Below are 22,357 nucleotides of genomic sequence, written 5' to 3'. Positions count from 1 at the left end.
GCTATTAGGGCCCATTCACTCACAGCTGCTGCAAACCTCTCCTTTCACCTGGGATAAAGTGCATAACGTACTTCGCCACATCTTTGGGCGATTTGCGCTTTGCACATTGTCCCATGGGGAAGGAGAGGTTTGTTCTATAAAGGTAAAAAAAACTAAACAAAAAAAAAAATACCGGTAAGTAAAAAAGTTAAACGTTCAGTTAAAAAAGTTTCTATGTTCTGTTCAACAGTTAATAAAGTTATTGCTTTGCGGCCTGGTTTTTTCTTTTTTGTTTTGTTTTTTTTACCTTTCAGGTGGACCAACCGATCGACTAGCTGCAGCACTGATGTGCATTCGGACAGAAGCATTGCGCTGCTGTCAGATTACACGCAAGTCTGTGTATGCGGCGCTGCAAGACGAGATTTCTCCTCTGCAGTAAAAGATACGTTTGCCGAGGCATATGAGCTGAGGAGGTGGCTGTGTTCATTCATATACTTTGGCAAACACTTTGTATATATAAAAAAAAAAATCCCGGCAATGATTTATTCATCCACATCGATTGATGTGAATGGAGAAATCTGGTTTGCCAGGGCATACGAGCTGAAGTGGGTATGGATGTTGGGCGGAGCTCCTATGTCCTGGCAGACGCCTTTCCCCTCCTTTTTCTTTTTTTGGCAGAGATTTTTTCATCCACATTGATCGATGCGAATGAAGAAATCTGTGCCGTTCATTTTTTTCTTTCAGCCCAGAGGCTGAACGGAAAAAAAAAATCTCATTACCCGTATGCTCAATATAAGGAGAATAGCAGAAACTCCTAATGCTGGGCATACATGTAATGATTGCGGAGACCCTCAAATGCCAGGGCAGTACAAACACCCCACAAATAACACCATTTTGGAAAGAAGACACCCCAAGGTATTCGCTGAGGGGCATATTGAGTCCATGAAAGATTGAAATTTTTGTCCCAAGTTAGCGGAAAGGGAGACTTTGTGAGAACAAAATCAAAAAAATCAATTTCCGCTAACTTGTGCCAAAAATTTTTTTTTTCAATGAACTCGCCATGCCCCTCATTAAATACCTTGGGGTGTCTTCTTTCCAAAATGGGGTCACATGTGGGGTATTTATACTGCCCTGGCATTTTAGGGGCCCCAAAGCGTGAGAAGAAGTCTGGTATCCAAATGTCTAAAAATGCCCTCCTAAAAGGAATTTGGGCACCTTTGCCCACCTAGGCTGCAAAAAAGTGTCACACATCTGGTATCTCCGTACTCAGGAGAAGGTGGGGAATGTGTTTTGGGGTGTCATTTTACATATACCCATGCTGGGTGAGAGAAATATCTTGGCAAAAGACAACTTTTCCAATTTTTTTATACAAAGTTGGCATTTGACCAAGATATTTATCTCACCCAGCATGGGTATATGTAAAAAGACACCCCAAAACACATTCCTCAACTTCTCCTGAGTACGGGGATACCAGATGTGTGACACTTTTTTGCAGCCTAGGTGGGCAAAGGGGCCCACATTCCAAAGAGCACCTTTCGGATTTCACAGGTCATTTTTTACTGAATTTGATTTCAAACTCCTTACCACACATTTGGGCCCCTAGAATGCCAGGGCAGTATAACTACCCCACAAGTGACCCCATTTTGGAAAGAAGAGACCCCAAGGTATTCGCTGATGGGCATAGTGAGTTCATAGAACTTTTTATTTTTTGTCACAAGTTAGTGGAATATGAGACTTTGTAAGAAAAAAAAAATCAAAAAAAAAAAAATCATCATTTTCCGCTAACTTGTGACAAAAAATAAAAAGTTCTATGAACTCACTATGCCCATCAGCGAATACCTTAGGGTGTGTACTTTCCGAAATGGGGTCATTTGTGGGGTGTTTGTACTGTCTGGGCATTGTAGGACCTCAGGAAACATGACAGGTGCTCAGAAAGTCAGAGCTGCTTCAAAAAGCGGAAATTCACATTTTTGTACCATAGTTTGTAAACGCTATAACTTTCACCCAAACCATTTTTTTTTTTCCCCAAACATTTTTTTTTTATCAAAGACATGTAGAACAATAAATTTAGAGCAAAATTTATATATGGATGTAGTTTTTTTTGCAAAATTTGACAACTGAAAGTGAAAAATGTCATTTTTTTGCAAAAAAATCGTTAAATTTCGATTAATAACAAAAAAAGTAAATATGTCAGCAGCAAAGAAATACCACCAAATGAAAGCTCTATTAGTGAGAAGAAAAGGAGGTAAAATTCATTTGGGTGGTAAGTTGCATGACCGAGCAATAAATGGTGAAAGTAGTGTAGGTCAGAAGTGTAAAAAGTGGCCTGGTCTTTCAGGGTGTTTAAGCACTGGGGGCTGAAGTGGTTAAATGATGGCAGGTGTATGCTGACTCCTATTTAACATGATTTTGAATGTGATTGCTTAATTCTGAACACAGCTACATCCCCAGTTATAAAAGGGTGTGCACACGTATGCAACCACATTATTATTTTTTTGTTTTCTTCCCTCCACCTAAAATATTTCAGTTTGTTTTTCAATTGAGTGGTACAGTTTATAGGTCACATTAAAGGTGGAAAAAGATCTGAATTGATTTATCTTGGTCTCATTTTTTTACATCATAAAAAGCTGACATTTTAACAGGGGTGTGTAGACTTTTATATCCACTGTAGGTTTAAAAATTAGTTTGTAAGTGGATTGAAAACGGGCTTAAATGACTTTATCCAGAGAATTGAGGTAAATAATTCATACACTGAATGGTCCCCAGTGACAAGTGGTGTACCCCAAGGTTTAACATTTATTAAGGATATGCTGGATGGATAAATAGCACTGTTTCGGCTTCAGATGACACCAGGCCATATAGTACTGTGCAGCCTATGGATGATACTCAGATGTTACAGGTGCTTTGAATGCTCCGGTGATCCACTTGGCAAACAAGGTTCAAAGACTCAATGTGGATAAATGTAAAGTTATGCATCTTGGTAGTAATAATCTCTGTGCATCATATGTCCTAGGGGGAGTACCACTGGGAATGTTACTTGTAGAGAAGGATTTGGTTGCCCTTGTAGATCATAGACTAAATAACAGCATACAATGTCAATTATTTGAATGCAGTCATGTAGTTCTTTTCTGGTTTGATGAAAAAGAAGCCCTTGAGTTAGAAAGTACAAAGAAGACCAGTTAAACTGATAAGGAGCAGAGATCTTTGTAAAGAAGAAAGATTAGTCTTAAAAAGTGAGATCTAAGGGGAGGGACAAAGTATACAGTGAAAAGCTTCACCTCCCCTCAAAAGACAAGGGGGCACTGCATTCATCTGAAGAGAAAAAAGGTTCAATCTCCAGAGGCGACAAGGCTTCTGCACCATAAGAACTGTGATTTTGTGGAATTGTCTCTTTCAGTATCTGGTTGCAGCAAGGATGGTTGATGGCTTCAATAAAGGCTTAAAGAGGACCTTTCATGGGTCCAGACATTATGAAATAAGTAGCAGGTTATGTAGGGCATAGTGCAGGGATGTAATATCGCTTACTAGTTTGTCTGGGCGCCGCTCCGTTCGCCCGCTGTGCCCCCTGTTCACTTTTCCCGCCTGGTATGCTAATGAATAGCATCAGTACAGGGGAGGAGGAGACTGCCCTGTTTCTCAATGGGCGTCTCCTTCTCCCTGTCTGTAGCGCGGTTCAATTGCATAAGAGCGTCACAGCCAGAGAGAAGGTGAGTTGTTGTTTTTTTCTCCCTGGCTGTGACGCTCTCTGCTGTGATTGGACCGCGCTACAGCCAGGGAGAAGGAGACGCCCATTGAGAAACAGGGCAGTCTCCTCCTCCCTGTACCGATGCTATTCATTACCATACCAGGCGGGAGAAATGAACGGGGGGCACAGCGGGCGAATGGAGCGGCGCCCAGACAAACTAGTAAGCGATATTACATCCCTGCACTATGCCCTACATAACCTGCTACTTATTTCATAATGTCTGGACCCATGAAAGGTCCACTTTAAGGCCCCTTTAGACTGCCCGATGTTCTAGCAGATTATCGCTAATGAGCATTCGTAGAAATGTTTGCTAGCGATAATTTGCCCATTTAAAAGGTGTTGCCGATTACTCTTGACCATGAGGAAAGTTCACCTGATGGACATGTCATTTTTTAAAGCCATACTAGGTATATTCAGTGATTTATTATTTTTTTTGTACCACAGGTAGATATAACATATTCTTCATTATTCTTTTAGCGCAGGAAGCCTGCAGTCAGCTTCAATACTCTAAGTTAAACTAATTTGGGGCTAACCATTTCACTACCAAGGAGCATGTCAAATGATGCCTTAAAAAATGTAGGTGCACTATTTGGGGCACATTATCTCTCTCCTTGTACAGCCTTAACTGAAAATTTTCTTTAGGTTATCACTCCCCCCCCCCCCCATCAATTAAGACGTATGTGTGCCCCCTCTGGTTGTCCCACTGAGTTCTGGATATAAAGATATGTTAATATTCACCTGCACGTAAGTAGCATGTATGAACTCTGCACACCCTGAGCTTTTATTTTTAGGACGATCTGTGTGTCTCAGGCACTGCTTAGGTCAGTCTTTTAGCCACTAACATGAATTTTACACAATGTTATGCTTTGATACAAAACTGCATGAAGGCGTCCATGAGTGCTAGGGAGTAGGGATATTATCATTTTTCTATTTCAGAATCCAGTTGAAAACTGTCCTGGCAGCAAAAGGGTTACGTAAAAGACAAGAGGAAGAATTCCATTCTATTCACAATATCATGGCAAAAATGCTGGTCAGCCAGTTCATTTAACAATATAGCGTACAGGTCTTGGCAGACATTACAGTTTATACATAGGCTGGAACAATAGTCTAAGTATACCCTAACATTTACTGTGCTGGAGTTGTATACCTTATTATTCCATTATACACTGACAATTTAGTGCTCTAACTGCCGGATCCGTTCCTCCACCATGCTCCTTTGATGCCTCTGGTTTGTATTTGCACTTTGCTTCCATCCTGTGGAGTCTGATCTATACATCTTTTCACTGGAATATTTTCTTCTGGAATTGAAATTATCATCAACCTGGGTGGAGAAAGAAAGCACCATTAGAAAAACAGCAAAAGGAGGGGTGTTGAGCGAAGCATTCGAAGCGGAATTCGGTCAAAAGTTTAGGAAACGTCGATTCACATCGAAGCCAAATGTCTTTGCGCTTTGTGGTAAAGAATAAAGTTTTCCTAAAATGGTTGCTGTTTCATACAGCCCCCGTAGCTCATGGCAGGACATTTAACACTTTGGATACTGTGGTCAATCCTGACCATGGCATCCAAGCATGAGAAAACTGCTTCGGCTCCCTCTGGCGACGATCGGAGGAGCTGGAGTGTGTTTGCATCAGCCACTGCCAATGAGAATGACAGGACACTGCTGCATAGTGTTTCCTATGGAGACCCTGCCTGTAACAGGGCTCCATAAGAAACTAGTAAATTTTTTAGCATGACTCCAATGCTAAAAATGCTAATGCAAAGTAATAAAAAAAAAAAAAAAAAAATAATAATCTAAAACAAAAATCACAGACAATGGTGGCATATCGCTAGGATATGCCCTCATTGTCTAATAGGTGCGGGTCCCACCTCTGGGACCCGCACCTACAATGAGAACGGAGCGGGGAAATGAATGGAGGGCGCACTGTGCATGCACCCTCTATTCATTTCTATGGGGCGCTGGCTCAGCTATTCCGTCTGCCCCATAGAAATGAATGGGAGCAGGGGCCGCGCGTGGGGGAAATCTGGGGTCCTCAAGCCACAGCTCTCCCCGCTCCGTTCTCGTTGTAGGTGCGGGTCCCAGAGGTGGGACCCGCACCTATCAGACAATGGGGGCATATCGTAGCGATATGCCCTCATTGTCTGTGATGGGAATACCCCTTTAAAGAGGACCTGTTACCACTCCTGACATGCCTGTTTTAATAGCTTCATGCATTCCCCATTGAATAACAAATCTGGAGCATCTATTCTTATGGCTCTATGATGTGCCATTCCTTTATTATTTATATTAGAAGTTATGAATGTATTGCTAGCAGTCTGCAGTAAGGGTATAGTGGGGGTGTGTACCTGCACAGACTCACTCTATCCAATTAGCATTGCTGGTGTCAGACTGTGCAGGTACACACAGGGCTGGGACAAGGTCCACCACCAACAGAGGCTGAGCTGCCCAAGTGCGCCCCCCCCCCCCCCCCTTGCCTGCGCCCAGGGCCGGTGCAAGGTTTTTTACCAACACAAGCGAACCTACATTTTGGCGCCCCCGACCCCCCCTCCCCCTTCAGCTCACCTGGGGGAAGGGGGGGGGGGGGGTGCGCCAAAATGTAGGTTCGTCCCATAAGACGCACCTAGGTTTTAAAGGAGGATAATAGGAAACAATATTTTTCATTCCACCTTAGGTCAGACCAGCCATCAGACCCCAGCTCACAGGCACAGCCCCAATGCCTCAGATCAGACCCCCATGTCAGCCATCAGCCCTCCATGTCATATTTCTCCCCGTCCATGGCACAGACAGACTACAGACATTGTCTCCGGCCCATCATGTAACCCCATCCTCACCCATGTCACATTTCTCCCCCTCCATTTGATTGCTCTAACACCTAAAGAAATCAGGGGTAAAAGGTATCAAACTACAATGTTTTATATTGCTTGCTCTTTTTGAGAGCATCAGGGTTTTTGCACATTTTACATACACAGCTCTGCTACATGCGCACACACACACAGCTCTGGGTGGCACATTATATATCACTGTGTTGCACATTTTACATACACAGCTCCGCTGTGCACATTATACATTCCTCTGTCTCATACAGCTCTGCTACATACACCACACACACTACTGTCCTGGATTCACACTATACACCTATCTTTGCTGCATTATACACATGAAGCACCCTCAGTTCTGCTACATGCACCCCACACACAGCTGCTCTGGGTAGGCAGACACACACAGCTCTGCTACATACACCACACACACTACTGTCCTGGATTCACACTATACACCTATCGTTGCTGCATTATACACATGAAGCACCCTCAGCTCTGCTACATGCACCCCACACACAGCTGCTCTGGGTAGGCAGACACACACAGCTCTGTTACATACACCACACACACTACTGTTCTGGATTCACACTATACACCTATCTTTGCTGCATTATACACATGAAGCACCCTCAGCTCTGCTACATGCACCCCACACACAGCTGCTCTGGGTAGGCAGACACACACAGCTCTGCTACATACACCACACACACTACTGTTCTGGATTCACACTATACACCTATCTTTGCTGCATTATACACATGAAGCACCCTCAGCTCTGCTACATGCACCCCACACACAGCTGCTCTGGGTAGGCAGACACACACAGCTCTGCTACATACACCACACACACTACTGTTCTGGATTCACACTATACACCTATCTTTGCTGCATTATACACATGAAGCACCCTCAGCTCTGCTACATGCACCCCACACACAGCTGCTCTGGGTAGGCAGACACACACAGCTCTGCTACAAGCTCGCTGTACATCTTGTTTGCAGATTTGACTAAATCTGCAATGTGTGAATGAGGCCATACACATCATCCCTGCATTAACCCCTAAGTACCCGGAATTGTAAGTGCTAGGGTGCTAACCTCATATGTTCAACAGTTCAAGCCAAAGTCAGGAGCAGATGAGGATCATAAAGGCGCTACCAGTCCACAGCCTGGCTCCTCCCACCCACATGACCGGTCACATGGTCATGACATCATCAAAGGTCCTGTAGCTTAGAAGGATCTCGCATCTACACTGAGCTGCAGAGCGCAGAGCCCCTATGTCTGGTATACTAGGAGGGGGGGCGCGGAGCTGAGGGATCCCCATATGTTTAGCTCTGCAGGGATAGACAGGGCACGCTGCCGGGAGGGGAGGGGAGGGGAGGGCGCCCGGCAGCAAGTAAGTGATAAAAAAAAAAAAAAAAAAAAAAAGTTGGTTTTTCCGCCCACCCCAGGCTGCGCCCTGAGGCTGGAGCCTCCCCAGCCTCTGTGTCGGCCCGGCCCTGGGTACACATCCCCAACTGGTTACCGCCCCTCTGTACCCTTACTGCAGACTGCTAGCAATTCTTAAACATAGAGCCATAAGAATAGATGCTCCAGAATTGTTATTACATGGGGAATGCATGAAGCTATTAAAACAGGCATGTCAGGAGCGGTGAAAGGTCCTCTTTAAATAAAAGTGATCAAAAAGTCGTACATAATGGCATCAATGAAAAGTACAGATCGCCCTGCATAAAAATGGGCCCTCACACAGCGACATACACACACACACAGACTACAAAGAAGTTATAGGAGTCAGAATACTGGTGCTGAAAAAATAAAACCGATTGTTTTCAAGGTTCATTATTTTATCATCAAAACGCAAGAAAAACTACACATAAAGGTATTGCTGGATTTGTACTGACCGGGAGAATGAAACTAACTGGTCAGTTTTATCGTATATCGAACCTCTTAAATAAAAAATACCTGTAAAACTGTGGCAGAATTGCCTTTTTTTTCCCCCAATTCCACCCCATTTGGAATTTTTTCCTGCTTCCCACTAGATCATCTGGAATATTAAATTGTGGAATTGGAAAGTACAACTTGACCCGCAAAAAACAAGCCCTCATACGGCTTTGTGAACAGAAAAATAAAAAAAAGTTATGGCTCCGGGAAAGTAGGGAGCACAAAACAAAAATGAAAAAACCTCCAGGGTAAAAGGGTTAATCAGTGATGGGAGGGATGCCAGGAGTTGGATCCTCATACATGTTACATTGGCGATCTAAGCATTTCAACATGCCTGGTCTTTTTCTTCATCCTGGAGAGAACTGCTGCTGGGGGTAGCTGGCAATCTACATTTCCCTACTGAACTGAATATGTACACTTAGATGAGACAAGTGATCCTGCTGAATCCTCGGCACGCTGAATAACTAACCAGCCGACGGGAGATATACGACAGCGGGTAGTAAGCGCCAGCTATTCTGCAGGAAGAAGCTAATCTACTGTGTATAGGACAGGTATATACTATAGAAGTGAGGGCAGCCGTATTTACAGTCAGTACTGCAAATGTACTGTATTAGGAAGACAGATGTGCCTTATAATGCTCCTTTAGCGAGCGCTGCTAAGGGACATTTCTGGGCAAGTTTTCTACTATAAATGTACAGCTTCACTAAATAAATTTAATACTGGGGGGGGAACACTGTGCCACCAATGTTTTTAATACTGGGGGGACGCACTGCACCACAATGATAATTAACGTCTAATACAGGAGGCAGGTGCAGCGGCAGAATCACATAGCCTGCACCCGACATCTGAGACAGGGAGCTGGGTGCCGCACCTGCGGGGTTAACTGCCGCGGATCGCAGCGCCCTGTCATAGAGGTTGGGCGCAGGCTATGTGATTCTGCCGCTGCACCCGCCTCCTGTATTAGACGTTAATCATCATTGGTGGTGCAGTGCGCCCCCCCCCAGTATTAAAAACACTAGTGGCGCAGTGCGCCCCCCCAGTATTAAAATCATTGGTGGCGCAGTGCGCCCCAACCCCATCAACCCACCCAGTATTAAAATCTATGGTCGCAGTGGCCACAGAATCCCCTCCTCTCCATTGGTGATCGAATCGGTTACCATGGCAGCCTATTAGGGTGAATAGGATTTTCACACGCTTCCTGCTGAGCTGTGCCTCATGCATAGTTCAGCAGGTAGCTTACGATGGCAGGCTTCAGAAGCGTCCAGGCTGCCATGGTAACCAATCGGAGCCCCGCGATTTCACTGCGGAGACTCTGATCGGAAGGCAGAGGGAGCCGCATCCCTCTGCCTTACCTCACAGATGCCACGATCAGTGTTGAACGCAGCATCTGAAGGGTTAAACGACAAGGTTCGGCACCATCGCTGTTCCCAGTCATTGCAGCCGGGTGCCTGCTGTATGATACAGCTGGCACCCACTGCGTATGGAGTGGGCTTACTGCAGCAGCCTGCTCCATACAATTGCAGGCGCATGATGGTGTACATGTTCGGCATTATACATTAAGGGGTTAAGAAAAAAAACATAACTTATTTAAAAAATGGTGTATGTTTTATTTACCTCTCTAACTTGACCAAATAAAACACTGAGTATTTCTAGGTAAGCATTAGAAAATATTTATATAGATATATGTACACCAGGCCAACAATGGGAATATATACGCTAGTTAAAAAAAATAAAAAGTCAAGAACAAACCTCACTCATCTTAAAGCCAACAAGATGCTGGTAATGCATACAATGTGTGAAAAAAAAGAAAAGTATAGCGGCTCACCAGTCTTAATTTCTAGTTATAGGTGCACTGTTGTAGGCTTACCCCACTGCCTTTTAATAAATTTCTAAAATAAGAGATATTAACAGGCACTCAATCACCCAGAGGACAATTATCACAGTAGATATAACTATAGCAGCAAAAATTTAGCAATTGTCATATGTATATATAAACATTTCCTAATCAAGCGCATATCAACATGATTTATATAGCATAAATAAAATAAAAAATATATAAAATAATATTTACAAAATCAATAATAAATCAATATTAACCCTTTCATGACCAAGGGTCATTGATGCCCCAGTGTCCATGTCAAAATTTACAAATCTGACATGCGTCACTTTATGTGGTAATAGCTTTGGAACACTTTTACTTATCCACGCCATTCTGAGATTGTTTTCTCGTGACACATTGTACTTCATGATAGTCATATATTTGAGTTAATATATTTCACCTTTATTTATGAAAAAATCCCAAATTTACCAAAAATTTTGAAAACTTCACAATTTTCCAAATTTCAATTTCTCTGCTTCTAAAACAGAAAGTCATACCTAATAAAATATTTATTACTTAACATTCCCCACATGTCTACTTTATGTTTGCATCATTTTGGAAATGTCATTTTATTTTTTTAGGACGTTAGATGGCTTAGAAGCCATTCTTACAATTTTTAAGAAAATTTCCAAAACCCACTTTTTAAAGGACCAGTTCAGGTCTGAAGTCCCTTTGTGGGGCTTACATAGTGGATACCCCCATAAATGACCCCATTGTAGAAACTACACCCCTCAAGTTACTCAAAACTGATTTTAAAAACTTTGTTAACCCTTTAGGCGTTCCACAAGAATTAAAGGAAAATGGAGATGAAATTTCTAAATTTCACTTTTTTGGCAGATTTTCCATTTTATAATTTTTTTTTCTTTAACACATTGAGAGTTAACAGCCAAACAAAACTCAATATTTATTACCCTGATTCCGCGGTTTACAGAAACACCCCACATGTGGTCGTAAACTGCTGTACGGGCACACGGCAGGGCGCAGAAGGAAAGGAATGCCATACGGTTTTTGGAAGGTAGATTGTGCTGGATTGGTTTTCTGAACGCCATATGTTTTTTATTTTTGTGCCGATCGTCTTGTGCAGGGGCTCGTTTTTTTGCAGAAAGTGTTGAGGTTTTTATTGGTACCATTTTTGGGTACATAGGATTTTTTGATCATTCATTATTACACTTTATGGGGCAAGGTGACCCAAAAATTGGCTGTTTTGGAACAATTTTCATTTATTTATTTTTACAGCGTTCATCTGAGGAGTTAGGTCATGTGATAGTTTTATAGAGAAGATCGTTACGGACGTGGCAATACCTAATATGTATACTTTTTCTTATTTATTTAAGTTTTACACAATAGCATTTTTGAAACCCAAAAAATGATGTTTTAGTGTCTTTATAGTCTGAGAGCCATAGCTTTTTTATTTTTTGGGCGATTGTCTTAAATAGGGTATCATTTTTTGCGGGACGAGGTGACGGTTTGATTGGTACTATTTTGGGGGTCATAAGCCTTTTTGATCGCTTGCTGTTGCACTTTTTGTGATGTAAGGTGACAAAAATAGCTTTTTGGGCACTGTTTTTTTAATTTTATTTTTATGGTGTTTATCGGACGGGGTCTATCATGTGATATATTTATAGAGATGGTCGTTACGGACGCGGTGACACCTAATTTGTGTATTTTATTTTTTCATTTTTTTATAGGAAAAGGCAATTTTCTTTTTTCTAATTTTACATTTTTATTTATTTATTTTTACTTTTATTATTTTCACTTTTTTTTTATCAGTTCCCTCTTGGATCTTGAAGATCCAGTGGGGCTGATAGTTGTACTATACTTTGCAATGCTCTTGCATTCCAAAGTATAGTACTTCCAGATTGCCTGTAGGTGGCAGCACTGGACGCCTTTGCCATGGCAACCATCGGGTGCTGCAATCACAGCGCTGCAGCCCCGATGGTGGAGAGAGGGAGCTCCCTCCCTCTGTTAACCCCATGGATGCCGCAACCGCGGCATCTATAGGGGTTGCAGGAGAGTGTCAGCATAGAGCTGACACTCTCTGCTGATGGCGGCGGCTCAGTAATGGAGCCGCCGCCATCGCACACAGCAGGGGGATCGGGGGGGGGCAGCGCTGGAAAGGGGGGGGGGTTCGGGAGGCTGCCCACAATATCGAGGAAGGCTGGGGCAGGAGGGGGGGCTAGAAAATTAATGCAGGGGGCGGACCGCATGCCATCAGCGCAGGAGAGGGGCACAGATCGTCGGGGCACAGATCGTCGGGGCACAGAGGGGCACTAAGGGCTTGGAGGGGCACAGATCGGGGGGGGGGGGGGGGCATGAGGAACACTATCGGCTTTCAGGCTCTGATCTGCAGAGCGCAGATCAGAGCCTGAAACCGGCATTTTAACACTGCCGCGATCCGATTGGTTAGTCTGCACAGACTAACCAATCGGATCGATTGCCAGCAAGGGGCCACTCTGATTGGCCCCTTGCTGGCATTACTGGCCTGTATGCTGTCCGTGACAGCACCAGGGCAGGGGCAGAAGCTTTAATCCAAGCGCTTTGCAGCGCTTGGATTAAAGAGCTGGCTTGACGTCTATACACGTGGTAGCTGCACGGGGCATGTGCAGCTATCACGTATATATATACAGATTGCAGTCGTGAAAGGGTTAATATAATCCAGGCATTCAAATGATTAGTATTGTTAGGGGAAATTAATAGTGTTAGTTGATCCAGATAATTGATAGATGTTGTTCATAATTCATCCGATAATCAATGTTCATATTTAGGATAACAATAGATGGTCGATGATGTTACTTGATCCAGATTATTTCATTCAAGAATCAATGTTCATGATTATCCTTCCCCTATTAAAGTGTATGATTTATTTTATTTTTTTCTTATTTTTGTCCTTATGATGTTATAGATGGAAATTCCTTTGGGATAAATGTTATCTACATAATATAGTTGTGCACATACACAACTTTTCTTTTGCTGATAATGGCTCAACTTCACCACATCCTCCAATAATCAAAGTTCATGATTAGAATAACAATAAATGGTCAGTGATGTTACTTGATCCAAATTATCCCATTCAAAAATCCATGTTCATGATCATCATCCCCCTCTTCAAAATGAGTATTATCAATATAATACACTGCTCAAAAAAATAAAGGGAACACAAAAATAACATCCTAGATCTGAGTTAATTAAATATTCTTCTGAAATACTTTGTTCTTTACATAGTTGAATGTGCTGACAACAAAATCACACACAAATTCAAAAATGGAAATCAAATTTTTCAACCCATGGGAGGTCTGGATTTGGAGTCACACTCAAAATTAAAGTGGAAAAACACACTACAGGCTGATCCAACTTTGATGTAATGTCCTTAAAACAAGTCAAAATGAGGCTCAGTAGTGTGTGTGGCCTCCACGTGCCTGTAGGACCTCCATACAACGCCTGTGCATGCTCCTGATGAGGTGGCGGACGGTCTCCTGAGGGATCTCCTCCCAGACCTGGACTAAAGCATCTGCCAACTCCTGGACAGTCTGTGGTGCAACGTGACGTTGGTGGATAGAGCGAGACATGATGTCCCAGATGTGCTCAATTGGATTCAGGTCTGGGGAACGGGCGGGCCAGTCCATAGCATCAATGCCTTAGTCTTGCAGGAACTGCTGACACACTCCAGCCACATGAGGTCTAGCATTGTCTTGCATTAGGAGGAACCCAGGGCCAACCGCACCAGCATATGGTCTCACAAGGGGTCTGAGGATCTTATCTCTGTACCTAATGGCAGTCAGGCTACCTCTGGCGAGCACATGGAGGGCTGTGCGGCCCTCCAAAGAAATGCCACCCCACACCATTACTGACCCAATGCCAAACCGGTCATGCTGGAGGATGTTGCAGGCAGCAGAACGTTCTCCACGGCGTCTCCAGACTCTGTCACGTCTGTCACATGTGCTCAGTGTGAACCTGCTTTCATCGGTGAAGAGCACAGGGCGCCAGTGGCGAATTTGCCAATCTTGGTGTTCTCTGGCAAATGCCAAACGTCCTGCACGGTGTTGGGCTTTAAGCACAAGCCCCACCTGTGGACGTCGGGCCCTCATATCACCCTCATGGAGTCTGTTTGACCGTTTGAGCAGACATGCACATTTGTGGCCTGCTGTTCCTCCTTTCACAAAGGCGGAGGTAGCGGTCCTGCTGCTTGATTGTTGCCCTCCTACGGCCACCCCCACGTCTCCTGATGTACTGGCCTGTCTCCTGGTAGCGCCTCCATGCTCTGGACACTAGGCTGACAGACACAGCAAACCTTCTTGCCACAGCTCGCATTGATGTGCCATCCTGGATAAGCTGCACTACCTGAGCCACTTGTGTGGGTTGTAGACTCCGTCTCATGCTACCACTAGAGTGAAAGCACCGCCAGCATTCAAAAGTGACCAAAACATCAGCCAGGAAGCATAGGAACTGAGAAGTGGTCTGTGATAACCACCTGCAGAACCACTCCTTTATTGGGGGTGTCTTGCTAATTGCCTATAATTTCCACCTGTTGTCTATCCCATTTGCACAACAGCATGTGAAATTGATTGTCACTCAGTATTACTTCCTAAGTGGACAGTTTGATTTCACAAAAGTGTGATTGACTTGAAGTTACATTGTGTTGTTTAAGTGTTCCCTTTATTTTTTTGAGCAGTGTATATTTATTATATGTGGCTTTTACTGCCAGCAGCTTAACTTTACCAGATCGACGTCTTCACTGGGACCGGCCTTTCTCGTTAGGGGTGCCTCCAGCTTACAGTTAAGTCCCCTGACTTCCCGTTTGTCAGCCCGTACAAGTTGCCTTTCCCTGGCGTCCCACGTGAATCCCCTGATACAGCCAAGATATACAAGTGCAATCCCAAAATCGCTGGACATAACACGTGATACAGCTTGCAAAACAGCGCGCTACACAAGCAAAGGTGTCAAAACACGTAGGACGACACGTGTTTTGAAGAGGGGGATGATAATCATGAACATTGGTTTTTTAATGGGATAATTTGGATCAAGTAACATCACTGACCATTTATTGTTATTCTAATCATGAACATTGATTATGTTGATATGCGCTTGATTAGGAAATGTGCTTATATATACCGTATTTTTCGCCCTATAAGACGCACCGGCCCATAAGACGCACCTAGGTTTTTGGGGAGGAAAATAATAAAAAAAAAAATTTTTAACCAAAAGGTGTGCTTTTGGTGGGTTTGGAACTAATGGTGGTCTGTGGATGACGGACACTGTTATGGGGGATCTGTGGATGACGGACACTGTTATGGGGGGGATCTGTGGATGACGGACACTGTTATGGGGGGATCTGTGGATGACGGACACTTATGGGGGGGATCTGTGGATGACGGACACTTATGGGGGGATCTGTGGATGACGGACACTTATGGGGGGGATCTGTGGATGACGGACACTTATGGGGGGGATCTGTGGATGACGGACACTTATGGGGGGATCTGTGGATGACGGACACTGTTATGGGGGGATCTGTGGATGACGGACACTTATGGGGGGATCTGTGGATGACGGACACTTATGGGGGGGATCTGTGGATGACGGACACTTATGGGGGGGATCTGTGGATGACGGACACTTATGGGGGGATCTGTGGATGACGGACACTTATGGGGGGGATCTGTGGATGACGGACACTTATGGGGGGGATCTGTGGATGACGGACACTTATGGGGGGGATCTGTGGATGACGGACACTTATGGGGGGGATCTGTGGATGACAGACACTTATGGGGGGGATCTGTGGATGACAGACACTTATGGGGGGGATCTGTGGATGACGGACACTTATGGGGGGGATCTGTGGATGACGGACACTTATGGGGGGGATCTGTGGATGACGGACACTTATGGGGGGGGATCTGTGGATGACGGACACTTATGGGGGGGGGATCTGTGGATGACGGACACTTATGGGGGGGGATCTGTGGATGACGGACACTTATGGGGGGGGATCTGTGGATGACGGACACTTATGGGGGGGGATCTGTTCATGACGGACACTTATGGGGGGGGATCTGTTCATGACGGACACTTATGGGGGGGATCTGTTCATGATGGACACTTATGAGGGGGATCTGTTCATGACGGACACTTATGGGGGGGATCTGTGGATGATAGGACACTGTTACAGGGGGGGGGGGGGCTGTGGATGGCACTGTTATATATGTGCCATCCACAGACCCCCACCCCATAACAGTGCCATCCACAGATTCCGTGTGCCCCCCCCCCCGCCGCATACAAATATAAAATTTATTATTGAATTTAAAGTTATTAAACATGCCCCCCTCACTCCTAATAGTACCGTATATCTGAATTTCTTCTGTATAATGCCGGCAGGCGGGCCGGGCGGCCGGCGCGTCCCTCAGTGACGTCACTTGTCTGCGCCGCCTGCTTCATTCATAAAGGAGGCGGCGAAGGCACGTGACATCAGTGAGTTACGCTGCCGCCCGCCCGTCCTGCCTGCATTATACAGAAGAAATTCGCATATACGGTACTATTAGGAGTGAGGGGGGCATGTTTAATAACTTTTAATTCAATAATACATTTTATATTAGTATACCGGTGGGGCGGGGCTATAGTACAGTGACCGCACCGCCCCACCGCTATTGCCGGCCCCCAGCTCCTCCTCCCAGTCCCTCCCCAGGCCCCCGTTCCGTACATCGCATCCAGCGATGTAAAACTGCCAGCATTCGCCCCATAAGACGCAGGGGCATTTTCCTCCCATTTTTGGGGAGGAAAAAGTGCATCTTATGGGGCGAAAAATACGGTACATATGACAACTGATTAATTATTTTTAGTGGGATAGTTATATCTACTGTGATAATTGACCTCAGTGTTTTTATATAATTTTTTTTACAATTTTAATCCTACTAATTGTTTCATTTTATTGTTGCATTAAATTATAAATTCTTAACACAGTTCCGGGTGATTGAGTGCCTGTTAATATCTCTTATTTTAGAAATGTGTGAAAACTACTTTCAACCACAATAATAAAAAAACACCTACCTCAAAATTAGAACGAGTCCAAGAAGCTTGTCTTGTAGTTACAGATACATTTGGACTGTTTCTTCTTGTTAAAATTTCTGCTGCACTTAAACTACTTTGGCTCCTTTTAGAGATAAATTCGGGGGTAGTAGTATGACTGTTTATACTTGAACTTTTATTTCTTGAATAAAGCTCACTAGCACGTGATCTTGAAGGATTTTGTTCATCAAAACATGATTTTCGTCTAGTCTTGGAATCCATGTCATCTATTTCATTACCAAGTCTGTCAAGTTCCTCAGTGGAACCAAAACCTCCTTTCCTCCAAGAGCTTTTATTCGTTACACGCTTACTATCAAAATGGTTTGCTCCTCCAATTTCATGACTTTTCCAGGTGAAGTTGTCTATACTTACATCTTTTTCCTTGAATTTCTCTTTTTTATAGCTTTGGTCCAGATTCTTACTCACTTCCCTGTGATTCAATGCCATATCCTTATCTGCCACCTTTAAAATCAGATCATCTTTGTTTAAGGAGATTTCAAGTGGGATACTGATGCTGTTTTTAAGCAGTGGCTGATCATTTGCAGACAATCTAATATTACTTGTGGAAGTATGTCTTTCTTTTGTGATCTCATCTGTGTTCTTACGAGAAGACGTTTCAGATGGGTAAATTTTTATACTACTCACTTTGTTAGATGTTCTGTTCACATCGGAGCCTGACCTTGCTCTATAGTCACTCATAATTTCTTTCACATCTCTTTCAATTATAATGGGCTTAATAACCACAGTGGACTGTAATGCCTCTCGTGGACTGCATGATCTTGGTGGCACTGCAGCGTGAGAATTTGTTTCTGTGTTTTCTAGACTATCAGAAGACATTTTCCTAGAACGTCCAGTCTCCTTTTCACTGGAGGAACTGTGATTCTCAAAAGAGGAATATTTATCTAGACTGAACATTTTTTCTTGAGAACTTGACTGTCTTTTGGTGTGCAGTCCTAAAAGCCTAGTCCTTTTCTCAGGATCTTTGTGGTCTGGCATTTCTAAGATATGAGGTTTTTCGGGAATTTGTGGTTTTGAGGCTCTAGCTCTTGTTTTATCCCTACTATAGTAAGATCTGTGTGCACTTGAGGTCTGACTTGTTTGTGGATCGATTTCCTCATGATTTGAAATAGCTCTAGGGTTTTGTTCAACAACATTTATGACACTATCCTCACGTTCTAAAACACCTCCATATTTGGACTGTCTATCATTGGAGGATGTTTTTTCCACATCTCTTGCATTCATCTGCAGGTTTGATTCAACTACCATATCAAGGTTTTCTTGAGCATTATCAAGTTCTGCCCTGAGGTTATGCATTTCTGGGTGCACTGCTAAGGTTAGCATGCTATTCTCAGTTGAAACAGTTTCCTCAGTGTAAACTATATTCTCTGAAGTATCACAAGTAGTTACCTTTTCAACTTCACTTTCCAATGAAATCTCCTTTTTTGGGTAAGCTTTAACAGAATAATCCTCACCAAAAAACCTCATAGATCTGTCTGTCGGCTTTGATGCAGAACCTTTCCAGGACTTTTGTGGGGCTTGTTCTTGAACAGCTGGTGGATATCGACTTAAAACTGATGGCTGATCTTTAGATTTTTTTGTGTCATTATGCACTATGCTAAAATCCTTACCAGTTGAAAAATTAGATGGCACTAATTTGTCCTCTTTCTTCAGATTTCCAGTTGTATCAATAAGAGTGGACCTTGATTTTCTACTGTTTGAACTAGAGTTTGAAAGTTGCCTCTTAATATCTGATTGTCGAACCCTTTCATTCCTCATCTGTTGAGGTGATGAATCTTGAGAAGTATATTTTGAAATGGGAGAATCAGTAGATGCAACTTTACCTCTTGTTCTTTCGTCTTTAATTCTACTTCGTGGGATTAGGGCTTCACTTTCAAGAGTCCCATTTTCAATCTCTTTATACTGACCAATTTGCCTTTGTGAAGTCTGTAATTCTTTATTAACCAATTTGTTTTTATTCTGTTCACTAATATAGGTCTCTTGTAGCTCACAGTGTTTTTCTTTAAGCTGTTTTAATTCTTGCTCAAGTCCCTCATAGTGTTTGAGCTGATTTTTAAGTTTCTCAATTTCTTGGTTAAGTTCTTTTATTTTATTGTCTTCTTGGTACTTGTTTTTCTCATTTTCGTTGTTGCTGCTTGTCTGAATTTCAGACTGCATAATGTAATCAAGTCCAACTCTTTGCAATGATTTAGAAGTTAGGCTGTTTTTAATTCTTAATTTGTTATGGTCTACATGTTGATCAGGAGATCTCTCCAAGGCATTGGATTCATTTCTACTTTGCTCCCCTGTAATTTTCCCTTTCAATTCCAATTGTTCTTTAAGTTCCAAAATTAATTTTTCATTTTGCTTTTCTCTTTCTAAAAATAGCTTCTTTTCATTAGCAAAACTAAGGCTCAAAGATTTAATTTTCTCCAGCTCACTTGTTAAAAACTGTTCAGCTTTGTCCAATTTGCTTTCAGAAGATTCCAGTTCTTTAACTCTGGTTTTAAGTACTTCCAGTTCAGAAGATAACTTCTTAGACATATTTTTTTCTTCATTCAAACTTAGGCTTAGTTGAGTACAATCACTTTTGCTCTTGTTGAAAGCCTCCTCTAGCTTCTCAAGCTCACCCATTCTTTTTTGGAGCTGCTCAATTTCCAGTTTGAGTTCTCGAGTAATATTTTCCTCATTTTCCAACTTTTCTTTTATCAGTCTACATAAATCTTCTGCTTTCTTCACTTCTTCATCTTTTCCCTCAATCTTTAGCACTCTTTTTCTCAAAGCTTCCACATCTGCTAACATGCTAGAATTACTCCCCTCTGCCTGTATAATTTTATCCTGGAGGTCGAGAACTTCATCCTCAGCTTTTTGTAAATTTCTCGTTGCTTCTTCCAAATCATCCAAACGTCGACTAAGACTTTGCAGTTTAAAACGTAGATGACGACTTGAATGCTCCATTTTATTTCCTCAACAAGAATTGAGACTCTTGAAAGAGTCTTTAAGAAGTTCAACAAATTAGTTGAGGTTCCACTAGTTCCAAAATTATCCTTTTTCTTCTTGATGAGCACACTCTGTAGGACATCCAGTGACCATCTTAACCTGCAGTACAAAGTAGAAAAAGCTATGTTACTTTACTTAATTCAGAATCATATAAAAAGTCAATATGTGTTGTGTGGTATCATATAACCAAATATTCTACAAATATTAACATGGTATGTAAAATATTTATTTAAAAAAGTTAAATATGTTTATGCTGCACCCTTTCAAATAATTATGCAGAGTCTGCCTGTGGCTCTCTGCAGTTGCGCCACTATGGCTCCTGTAGGGGGAGGGGGTTCTGAGTGGACTATGATGTTTACGTGCAATAATGTAGTATATGAACAGGAGTTTTCCTGAAGAGAGACAACAGTCTTGTTTGTTCAAAAATGTACAAGTTTACTCACAATCAACAAGGATTTTATACAAATACAGTGTCTCTTGCAGGCCATGACTAAAATGTTTTGAACTGTAAGAAACCTAAAGAAAATTAGTAAAAATGCATATATGTACCGTATTTTTCACTTTATAAGGTGTACCAAGTCTAAAAGACTAACGTAAGGTTTAGACAACAGATAATAAGAAAAAAATATTTCATAGGTCCCCTTTGAAGGAAATGTGGTTTACTGAAGTTGAGGGTTCAAGGTCAGTGACTTTAGTGTGTACCAACGGGGGGGCTTATAGTTTTGGTCAGCTCCTTTAAGTGGGTCATCTGCTGACCATTGTAACAACCAGCAATGGTGCATGTGGTCATCTCATTAAAAGTAGCTATCCAAATAAATGTGTCTCCCGTCATTGCTTTGTTGTGTCCTGCCTGCTTCTTGTTCAGCTAGATTATTTTTAAGTATTTGTCTGGTACACACACAGCTCTGCTAAACACAGATACAAGCCTGCTACACCTATGCACATACTTATCTTTAAAAGATAACGGTCATATTTTCGCTTAAAATAAAATTTTCATATAGGTTGTTGCTGCTGTGGTGATAATCCATAATCACTAACTATGACCCCCTCCCCAACTACCCAGAATTCATTTGGCTCATCGGGAACATGCAGCCTCAACCCAACCAATAGACTTTCTCCAGACTTAAAGGGAACCTGTCACCAGGATTTTGGGTATAGAGCTGAGGACATGGGTTGCTAGATGGCCACTAGCACATCCGCAATACCCAGTCCCCATAGCTCTGTGTGCTTTTATTGTGTATAAAAATCGATTTGATACATATGCAAATTAACCTGAGATGAGTCAGAGCTTGAAAAATATGACCAGAGAAGAGTCATATTTTCAAGCTCTTACTCATCTCAGGTTAATTTGCATATGTATCAAATCGGTTTTTATACACAATAAAAGCACACAGAGCTATGGGGCTGGGTATTGCAGATGTGCTAGCGGCCATCTAGCAGCCTATGTCCTCAGCTCTATACCCAAAATCTCGGTGACAGGTTCCCTTTAAACACACCCTCTTCATTCTGAGTAGTTGATAAATTTTTATCGCAAATATCGGCACTATCCTGATCCAACGGGTGTGCACACGCCGCGTTCAGGACTGCCCACTACTATGTCCTCCGTCTTCTGTATATAGAAGATAGGAGACGGAGGACAACTGGCAACGCTGTTTTAGCCGCACCACTGATATGCCTTGGGGAGGAAAGGACATGCTGCAATTACTAGGTAATTCAATACCTATACAAAAGTATTAACTAGGGAACTTAGTCAGACCAATCCAATTACATTAAAAAAATAATAATAATGACAGTTAATCTTTAAGCTGTACTTTGAGTTCTAATCTCCTTTCAGTACAGCGCAGGACCTTTTTCCCCCATGTGCCGAATGCAGCATTCTCCTGCTCAGTGTCGGCTGGAAGAGAGATGAGTGCAGATGCAAAGCTCTCTCACTGATCGGG

General features: G+C 42.8%; 1 protein-coding gene across 2 annotated transcripts in view; it reads right to left on the bottom strand.

Annotated features, from left to right (window-relative positions):
- LUZP1 (leucine zipper protein 1) overlaps positions 1-22,357 on the bottom strand; it is a 117,601-nt gene that overhangs the window by 8,891 nt on the left and 86,353 nt on the right. Inside the window, exons 3-5 of one of the 2 annotated variants that reach the window (XM_040424507.1) lie at positions 18,807-20,516; positions 17,403-18,770; positions 4,872-5,045 (exon numbers count right to left, since the gene is read on the bottom strand). In XM_040424507.1, the coding sequence (XP_040280441.1) occupies positions 4,899-5,045; positions 17,403-18,770; positions 18,807-20,375 (3,084 nt within the window). In that variant the 5' untranslated portion in view covers positions 20,376-20,516 and the 3' untranslated portion in view covers positions 4,872-4,898. The remainder of the gene's footprint in view (positions 1-4,871; positions 5,046-17,402; positions 18,771-18,806; positions 20,517-22,357) is intronic. The other variant, XM_040424508.1, reaches the window with a different exon arrangement.

This window comes from Bufo bufo, chromosome 3 (assembly GCF_905171765.1).
Source record: "Bufo bufo chromosome 3, aBufBuf1.1, whole genome shotgun sequence".
In the NCBI taxonomy this organism is placed as follows: domain Eukaryota; kingdom Metazoa; phylum Chordata; class Amphibia; order Anura; family Bufonidae; genus Bufo; species Bufo bufo.
This window is presented reverse-complemented; position numbering and strand designations above follow the sequence as displayed.